This window comes from Heteronotia binoei, chromosome 11 (genome assembly GCF_032191835.1).
Source record: "Heteronotia binoei isolate CCM8104 ecotype False Entrance Well chromosome 11, APGP_CSIRO_Hbin_v1, whole genome shotgun sequence".
NCBI lineage: Eukaryota > Metazoa > Chordata > Lepidosauria > Squamata > Gekkonidae > Heteronotia > Heteronotia binoei.
Genome location: NC_083233.1, coordinates 48,930,459 through 48,940,784, shown reverse-complemented (window position 1 = coordinate 48,940,784; position 10,326 = coordinate 48,930,459). Strand labels below are relative to the sequence as shown.

Below are 10,326 nucleotides of genomic sequence, written 5' to 3'. Positions count from 1 at the left end.
GTGGGGATGGGGGCAAGGGAAGCCCCATCTTCATTATTTGAGGGGTCTACCTTCCGACAGAATATAGGATGCTTTGCAGCCTTCATTGGCTGACAAGTTTGAGTGCAAAACAAGTTTCAACATCCACTAAGTGCTCCTGGGCAATATAAATATATAACTAAACGGCCACCGCTCCCTTTGGGAATCTGTTCTCCAGCAAGCAGTCAGATGCCAACGCAGCACTACACGCCTCTTCGCTTGCCAGACAGACAGCCCCTCCTTGTCCACAGTCCTTGTCTCTTACGAAGGGCTTCGGCTTTCCCTTCCTTAGACCAGCCGCGGGGAAGGAAGGCGACAGAAACGCTCACCCTCTGCGGCGCTCTGTCCAGCTGAACCCATCCCTCCCCCCCCCCCGCGCGCCCGACGAAAGAGTTTTACTTGCTCCGCGTAACACGTCCAGTGGCCCCCCGCCGGGAGCTGCTGCGTGCACGGAAGTTGGCAAGGGCGGGCTGCCTCCGCCACTCCTCTCGCCTTGGCATTTGCAGCAGATAATTTAGGCAAGGGTGTGCAGGACTTTTAGTAAAGCCCGGGACCACTCGCGGATGCACTCCTCCGTTTGATTTCAGGGTAGCCGCCCAAGCCTTAAAGGGCACTGCACTCCTAGGCCCCTATATAGCACCTTACCCACACCTCAGGATCCCCTGCTACTCACGCTGAAGCCAGCTTCAGACTACAGTCCCCACAAAGCCAGGCGCCCCCTTTGCCGTTACTCGATTGGGCAGGACAATCGTAAGGCCCACCTCTAGTACTTATTAAGCGTTGTGATTGGGTAGGGAATGAAAGCTCAAGTTGGTGGACGCGGTTTTCTTACGGTAGTTATGGATTTAGGTAGAACGCCTTGATTTATACCCCCTCCCTCAGCGGGTGTGATTGGTCAGAACGCACGGCTCTGCCCCGCCCCCCTAGGCAGACGGTGGCTGCTGCTACTGCTCTAGGTAGGCTGGACAGGGCTGGGCAGGCGAGAAAAAGATCGGATCGGATCCTGACCGATCCAGCCAGACCAGGAGGGATTCACGCGGCCAGCTCCGAGACGGAGGACGTGGACGGCGGATGGGAAACCTGAAGCCAGGGTGAGGGGCATCGGAGGGAGGGGTGGAACGAGCGTACGTGCTTGTGCCATCAGGGTAACCGAAGCGGTGTTACTAGTATTGGAAGAAACTGGACGGGACGTGCCTTCCTGCAGAGCAAAGGATGGCTCTGAACCCGGCCTCCCCTGTCCCCAGGCAACGGCTGGGAAGCGGGAAAGCATATCCCTCCCCGGGTTTGTAATCTTCCTTCCGCGATCGTTGCTTGGAGGCTCCTAAAACTTGCTCGAATGCGATAGGATGTGTGGGAACCCCGGCTGCCAGCCGGGTGGGGAATCCCACGCGACGAAGGAAGGGCTTTTTCCGGCTCCAGACTCGTAGGAAGGCTTCCCGCCCGCCTGCCTGCTTGCTCGCTCTCTCCATCTCTCGCTCGCCCGTCCATCCGCCCGCCCTGCCGCGGCCGCTGGGTACCACATTCCTGCATGTGGAGCTCGTGACGTCAGCAGCATCCCCATCGCTGCATCCCTCACGCCTCCTCGCGGTTGCCATGGCAACCTCTCTAGTGATGGGGATGGTATATTTATAGAGGAAAACGCTCCTTTAACACGGGGGAGGAGAAGGCATTTGGGGTTGGACTCCTGGAGCTTGTTTGCCCTGTGAAGCCTTGAGAATTAACCCATTGACATCCGCGAGGTTCTCCCTTCACACCAGTCTTTCAGAAGGCTGCTTTGTGATGTGCTGCTTCCCACTCTCTGAATGCAAAAGCCTGTGTGCCTGGGAGCTCCCTGGTTATGCTAGTGACATCAGTACTTCCTTGTTATATCTACAGTCTTGGGTGAAGGGTACCTCTGGCAATAATCCGCTCCATCCTTCGTTGCTATCACTTGTGGGTGTCAGTTGCCTTTTTTTGTTCACAGCATGAAATATTACTCATGTTTACGGTCATGCTGAGACATTCCTCCTCTGTGTGCTGATTTGGCTGCCTGAAAAAGCTGGAGGTTTCACATTTTGGGTAATTGCCTCTGCCATTGACTTAGGCAAAACTGAAAGGCAGAACTTCTCTATATATAACCAATGGGGACACAGAGCAATATATGCCTTGGAACATAAAGCTTGCTGAAGTTTAAAGGGTAGTTTTGAGAGATTTGTGTGTATTTGAATGGAAATGTATGTGGAAGATTAAGGATGACATTCATATTTTTTGTCCTAAATTGTTGACTCAGTGTGTGGCAGGAGGGAAAAGAGCAAATTTTGTGCTAGGGCTTATTAAGAAACAGATTGAAAACAAGGTGGTCAGTATTGTGATGATGATATAAAGATTTATAGTGTGGTTGAATTTACAATTCTGAGCATGGTTCTGGTTGCTTTATCTCAAAACCGATATTGCAGTGGTAGAAAAGGTGCAGAAAAAGGCAACCAAAATGACAAAGGGGGTGGAGCACCTTTCCTATTAGAAAACACTAAGGAGTTCGGAGGGCTTTCTAGTTTAGAGAATAGATAATGGTTAAAGATTTATAAAAAGTGACAGTTTGGTCAAAGACAAAACCACAAAATGCTGAGGTGTGAAGACTCAGAATCTCGGGGTATCACCAGCCCCTTTAACTAACCCACCTGCCAGAGACCAAGCAACTGAGTCTCTAGCTTCTTGGGTCTAAGAGCAAAAGGCTAGCCCTTCAGGGAGGACAAGCTGAGTTGTTGTTTTTTTAAAATGTTATTCTGGTAGCCAATATGGATTCAGATTGAAACCCCAAAACCTAAGAACACCACAAAATATAATTAAATTGGTTTACTAAAAAAATGTGCAGGAATATACAATATTTGAGCAGTGAACAGTGAGGGTAAAATAATAAAGCTAAATATCTAACATAACACATTTACAAGCATTGGTTCTAAATTCAGCTGTTACCTGGCAAGACTGAGTTTCCAAGTCCAAAGTATGGGCTCTGGCCCACCCAGAATCTAGAGGTATCCCAAGGTTAGATGTAATCCAGTCACAGGGCAAAACTAGTTGACCGATCAAGTTTATTTTAGTTGACCAATCAGACGTATAGCAAATGATGTACCTTGACCGATCAGTTGCTAACCAGGTGACCAAACCAATCAGGTAAGCTGCCTTAATGAGTCCATATACTCTGCAACTGCATAGGGCCTAGTCAAGCAAGCACTTTCCCCAACCATGGGTATGAGATGGAATATGTAGGTCATACTCCCTCTTAGATTCATCAGCCTGGAAACCATAGGCTTAATGGTCTGACTGGCACCTGTGTCAGCCTCTCACCTTCCTTCCCTTGAAACCACAGTAGCTTAACCTCAGGTTCTCAGAGAGAAAAGTTCCCATGAGTTTTACAAGGCCTCAGCCTGAACCAGTATTTCTGAATAGACAAGAAGTTGCTAGGTGAACAAGTCTGACAATGACTAATGGTGAGATGTAACAGAAACATATACAATTATGCCCAGGGTGAAAAGTGGATAGAGAGAATTTTTTCTCTGGTTGGCTTGTAGAATTCACTGCTGTGAAATGAGGATATGGCCACTACTTTAGTTGGTTTTAACAGGGGATGATACAAATATATAGAGAACAGACCCACCAATGGTTATTAGTCATGATGATTGGATTGAACCTTCATATTCAGGGACAGTAACCTTGAATCCCAGAATGTGTGTGTGTGTAGGGGGGTGCGTAACAACATCTGGTGTGTCACTGCATGGAATTGGTTGCTGTATTAGATTCATGGCTGTTCTCATAGTTCTTTGGCCATCTCAAATACAAAACCTTCTAAGTTAGGCACTGAAATCTAGAGTTGTGTTTATGAATGTATGTATGTGTGTGTGTACATATATATATATATATATATATATATATATATATATATATATATACACACACACACACACGCACACATATATTGGCCACTGTGTGACACAGAGTGTTGGACTGGATGGGCCATTGGCCTGATCCAACATGGCTTCTCTTATGTTCTTAGTTGGAAGGGATCATAGGCCATCTAGTCCAACCCCCCTGGCTCCATGCAGGAAATATCTACAACATTTCTGACAGATGGCTGTCCATCCTCTGTTTGCTGTTGGTGAGGAATAGCTTCACCCTCAGCTAACAGATTCCATCGTTCAACTGGTCTGTATGGAAGTTTTTCCTGACATTCAACAAAAGTCTATCTTCCTATAACTGAAGTCCGTTGGAACTATTCTTGGCCTCTGGAGCAGCGGAGAACAAGAAATTTCCCCCATGAAAGCCCTTCAGATATTTGAAGAACATGATTATAACTCCTCTCCATCTTCTCTTCTCCAGGCTAAATACATCCAGATCCTTCAACCTTTCCTTATACTACTTTCCCCCCTGACCCCAGACTGCTGTCTTCTGAACCTGTTCCATTTTCTCTAGTGAAGCACCCAGAACTGGACACAGTTGCCCCAGCCAAATTCTGCCCAATGTGTTGTAGAGGGAAACTGTTCTTTTGCCATGGTTTGGCTACTATGTTCCTATTAATAAAATTGCAGTAATCTGCTTTATAGCAGCACCACCATACTGCCATATGCTTTGCTTTGTGATCCTTTGTTCATGAATTAGTGCCAAGCCAGGTATCCACCATCCTGTAAATATGTGTTCTTTTTGCTTAACTGAAGAACTTTGAATTTGTCTCTGTTGAATTTAATTTTGTTTCAACCCAACTTTCCAAACGGTCAAGATGAATAATCAGTACCATTGGGATGGATTGTCACTGGAAGTGACTTCTGGGATTTTCTTAGATATTGCCTTGATTTTCTTGAGGAGGGCAGGGAGCTGAGCTGGCAGATGTGTAGCTGCAGGAGTCCTGACTCTGAGATGCTTCCTGGAATGGGGGGGGGGGTAGTAATTGGGCTTGGCAGTTCAGGTTCTTGTGACTGATCTGATCTCTTCCCAACAGATGGCCGAGACATTCAAGTAACTGAATGAAGATTCAACATGGCAAGTAAGTGATCCTCTGCTCTTAGAGACTGGGTTATGCTTTCTCCTCTTCCTGGTATGAAGGGTCAGTGGATAGGACAGTAAGGTTGATTGGGTTTTTGAGACAGTGGTTCCTGCAAGACAGAATGCTGGAAAATTAAAAATGTACAAGTCCTCCATTGGCCAACTAAATACAACACATGTGTGTAATGATATAGAACAGGAGCTGCTAAATTATTTAAAGTGAGAGCTACTTCTGGGTAATGAAAAACACCTCAAGCTACTAAAACATATAAGATGTAGAAATTTAATATAAATATTAAATTTGCTCCCCCTAATTAAAGCTGGGCTGGTTCTAGTTCTCTTTGTACAGAGAGACATGGCAGGTCTGTTGATTGAGCTCTTATGGATTTTGACCTTAATGGTATAGAGACTTGAACACAGTAGGCCTGAGAATTTGATTTTTAGTTATTAAATCTGCATGTGTTGCTCATTGTTCTCATTGTCCCAACCTTGAGAAAGATAGTTTGTGAATAAATGGCTCCGTGCCCAGAATAAATTTAGAATGAGCAGAACACAATTTGAAAAAAAAAAAAAACTTGGGAAAGTGTCATTCTGCACTCAGAGATGACATACATCATGCCTTGGGAGAAAATGAATTAGATGATTTAATAAAGTCATGTGAGGTTCATTTAACTGGGCCTGTATAAGGGAGCCACACCCTAATACTCTTGAATCACTCAGGTTTGGTTTGCGGTGAGATTATTTTATCTTTTCTGAGAATGCTTTGGTAAGAATCTTAGAAATTATATTTTGTCTTTTCAATTTAAGGTAGAGAGGATATGGAGGGATAACATGTACGTTTTTTAATTTCTAATTTCATTGACATATACAAACTTTTTTGTATGATTCTGATTCTTTTTATTTAATTATTTCTATAGAGATTAGACTGATATTAAGTAAAAATCATACAAGAGATAACATTTGAGTAATTTTTGACTGGGATACAAGGTTTTCACAAGGTATTTTCATAAACTTTTGACCATTTTTCAGTCAGATGGCTGATTACCTGTCAGAGATTTATTATTAGAGAGAACAATCATCTCAATACAGCCTTGTGGTTTAGTGCTTAATGTTTTGCCTTGAATCACTTAGTTTCCATGTGCCTGTTTTTAAAATAATATTTTCTTCACAAATGGAATAAAACTCTGCAACATAGCCTTCTTACATCTTTGCGTCTCACAAGGGAATTCTCTCTCTCGAGAGTCCCGTGATAATTTTCTTGGGTCTTCTAGGGGCTAAACAAGATTTTCTTCAGGTGATCGCGAGCTGCAGGGTGCTTGCAAGCTACCTATTGGAGACCCCTGATACCGATTATTTGATATAATAAACCAGTCATACTGTGCAACAACAATAAGAGTGCATTTTGTTCTGTATTATCAAAACCAGGAAAAGTTTATTCAGGGTGGGACCTCCTTGTCCAAATTGTAGTCTACCTCGTGACCCTATGAACACTTCCCTGGAAGAAAGCCCCATTTAGTACACCTGAGTGACCTGTTTAGGATTGGTCTCCTAGTGTAATAGCTGGGAATAGGCTTAATAAGCCTCCGCTGTGGCAGGGGATCCCTCACTGCTAGCGAGTGCTTCTCGCCACCACTTAACTGGCCAGCAGAGGGAGAAATGGTGGGGAATTGGGAAATACGTTGATAGTATCCCAATGCACTGACATAACTCCCTGTGTGCCCAGAAGTGATGTCAGCACATCATGGGGGGTGGGTACCTTGGGCAAAATTTCATAGTAGAATGAAAAATACCATGGGGCGTATAGGGAGTGATATCAGTACATTGTTGGTGACATTATTGCATTGTTGATGAAGGCACCTCCATCAAGGTAAGTCTCCCCCTAGTTGCAGAGGGGACCTGGCAACCCCAGCTGAGAACAGTGCAGAGAGAGAAAGAAACTGAGCTTGAGCTGGGAACATCTGGGACAGGTGGATATGTAGGACTTCAGTGGTTCAGTTGGCTGTCTCTGGGCCAAACTTGACTCATGCCTGGCTTGGTGGCCCATGTCTCTGTGCTGAGGAGCAGGGGGCTTCTGTTTGCATCTTCTCATTTGTGCATTGCAGCCTTTCTGGCAGCCCAGAATGCCCACTCTGTTCTCAAGCGCTTCCCTCGAGCCAATGGCTTCTTGGAGGAATTCCGGCAGGGCACCATTGAACGGGAGTGTGTCGAGGAGATCTGCAGCTATGAGGAGGTCAAGGAGGTGTTTGAAAACAAGGAGAAGACGGTATGTGGCTACAGAGAGAGGAAAAGGGCTGAGCTGTGGGGTGGTGGATTGCAGTGGATAGTTAGAAAGGTGTCACTTCCCTCCTTGCCATGCGGCTTGTGCTCAGCTTCTCCCCTTCTATTCACAGAAATTACTGTTTCCTTACATTCTTTCTCAGCCTCTCTTTCTCATTCTGAAGATGTGTGATCTGATCTTCTGGTGGTATTTTTTTACATGAAACAGTGGCAGGGGCCTCCAGTTTTTCTCTGATCTAAATCCATCCTTCTGCTGCTTTTGCTATTGCAATGGGGAGAAAAGACATCACACAAGTGTATTTTTTATGCTGTTTGGTGAATAACATCTTCAGGTGGTAATGCATGGTCATTCTAAGCTGAGATACATCCATTTATGGCCATGTGTTTAGGATTAATTTATTTCCTTTCTTCACAGTAGCAACCCAAAGTGGCTTACATTGAATCCTCACCCTTCCATTGTTTCTCTTTCCTTTATTTCTTCTTCTTCTTCTTTTTCATCATCATCATCCAGTTTCTATCCTGCCCTTCCCACTGAGGTGGGCTCAGGGTGGGCTACAACATAAAAATTAATACAACAAACTACATATAAGTACATTAAACCATAGCTAAAGATCTAAGATTACATCAATTAAAACCAGTAAAACATCATTAAGATGGCATCATGATTACCCTGGGTCTGCTCAGATATTTCATGAGTATGGTCTGATCAGCTGGTTCCTAAGTTGTCAAGACTATGACCCAATAGTTTCATGGCAGCTTAAGCCAGCAATTTGAACAGGCAGTTTGAGCAGTCCTGTAGGTTAGGCTGAAAGTGTGTTATCTATTTGGACTGGATGGGCCATTGGCCTGATCCAGCATGGCTTCTCTTATGTTCTTATGTTATGCTGAGCCTCCATGGCAGAGTGGGGATTCAAAGTGGAGTCTCTTACATCATAGTCTGACACTCTGATCATTATATCACACAGATGTAACTCTGCATAGGATCAGGAAAATGGTAATCATGAGAGAAAGAGTTGTGCTGCTTTACCTGATAATATTGCTCTAGTCGGAATCGTAGCCACTCCATGCCTTTAAGCAAAATAACAACAACAAAATGGCTCTCCCTGTGTCACATTCTCAGGTGAGCAAGAGAGGTGCACTTGGTGGTCTCAGTCTGGGCTTTGGTAGATGCAAGGCTGATTTCCAGTTCTGTGGCATACTTGAGTGGTTGTGGTCATCCCAGGGGCTTTATTCAGGAAACAAAAGCAGCACAGAGAACAAATTCCACCCTTGTGAACAATGTGGTTGTGAGGATAAAGACTTCGTTTATTATGATTATTTAATTCTCTCATCTTTGTGCCATCTTTCAGTGTCCCAGGTTGGCTGAGGTAGTGTATGTAAGAAGAAGAGGTTGAGGTGCTGCTGCAGGCCTGAACTTCAGGTGGCTGACATCATAAAACAGTGACAACTGCTTCCCTGTCTGGTTACTTGTTGCTGGCTAGGAAGGAACCCTTAGCTTCTGTTCTCACACTACTCTTGAAAGTGGCCACTGACTTTGCCCTATACCCAGGAAGTTGCCAGAATGGTTTTTGCTGATCAGGGATTTGTTTTATTTCCCCATGCAGATGGAGTTCTGGAAAGGTTACGCCTACTCTGTCAAGGATCCCACAGAAGGCACGGGCCGCTCAGATGCCATGTACGTTGTAGTGCCCCTATTGGGTGTTGCTCTGCTTATAGTCATTGCCCTGTTCATCATATGGAGGTGCCAGCTCCAAAAAGCCACGCGCCACCGTCCTTCTTATGCCCAGAACCGCTACTTGGCCAGCCGAGGGGGCCGTAGCCTCCCCAGGGTGATGGTGTACCGAGAGGCTTCGCACAGCCAAAGTGAGGCCCATTGCCAGCGGGACCCAGGCAGCAGAGGGGCTGGCAATGGCCGATGGGGCCTTGGGTCTACCAGCCATCCGGAGAGCACCCTTCATCCCCCTGAGCCTTCTGCTTCTGCCCTGATGAGATTGTCAAGCGCCACCCCACCGCCTTCATACGAGGAAGTGACCGGGCATCCTGAGAACAGCAGTGGTGAGGAGACCAGCTTGTCCTACAGTGACCCACCACCCAAGTATGAGGAGATTGTGGCTGCCATTCCTGGCCCAGGGAAATAGTAGGCTGGTGCTGCACTCCAGATTTATGTTTGACCAGAAGATGCCATCACGGAGAAGCCTTATCCTTCACATTCACCAAAAACTCCGGTGATAGCAGATTCCATGAATGCCCTTCCTTTCTCCAGCAGGGGGTGCTGCAGAAATGGTCAAAGTTCCAGTGAGCTCAGCTTCTCTAGTCTCCTGGGTATGCAGTTATCGAAGGTGGTATTGACACTCCTGGTGCTCCAATGTGGAAGGACTTCCTGAGTGAATACAACATGCTTGCCCTGGGGGGTGGTTTAGGGATGTCACTGTCTGTGGTTGCTGAGGGTAGCAGTGTTCCTGCTCCCTCACATGCTGTAAGAGGAGGTGGCTGGCTGTGTACCAGTCTTGGGTTTTTTTCCCCACTGTGTAGGGTCTCCAGCAAGAAGTGTGACATTCCTCTGCATTTGTACCTGCTTCACTGCTCTTGCCGGAGCTCACCTGGGCCTGCTGAGTGCACACCTGTTGGGAGGGGTATGGCTCTTGAGAGTCTGGGCATTTGGGCCTCATTAAGCTTCTGATTGGGCCTTTTTTGTGTCCTGGGAGGAGAGCCGGTTGGGCTGCACTTTGCTTCTTCACTCGCTCACTGCCAAAGCGTGCTTGTTCCGGGATGTGTTTGACCACTTCTTATATGTGCTGGATGTGTGGTCATGTGTATCATTTCCTCTTCCACCAAGCACAGCTTTGCACAACAAAGGGAGTTGGTTTGGGGAGGGAAAAGAGCTGGAGCAGGCTGCCTCTCGCCACCCCTCCCTCTCTTACTTCCCACCACTCCAGCATTTTCTTGTCTTGAGCCCCAGCAGGCAGAAGAAACTTTGGGTCTTGTTGGAGTAGCCCAAAGTGAAGCTCCTATTAGTGT

General features: G+C 46.2%; 1 protein-coding gene across 1 annotated transcript; it reads left to right on the top strand.

Annotated features, from left to right (window-relative positions):
* The first annotated feature begins 965 nt into the window (after positions 1-965).
* On the top strand, positions 966-9,642 carry PRRG3 (proline rich and Gla domain 3). Its single transcript, XM_060249902.1, has 4 exons — positions 966-1,109; positions 4,988-5,032; positions 7,134-7,294; positions 8,913-9,642. Exons 2-4 carry the CDS (start codon positions 5,026-5,028, stop codon positions 9,444-9,446), a joined length of 702 nt encoding a protein of 233 aa, XP_060105885.1. The 5' UTR covers positions 966-1,109; positions 4,988-5,025; the 3' UTR covers positions 9,447-9,642.
* Positions 9,643-10,326: the final 684 nt, after the last annotated feature.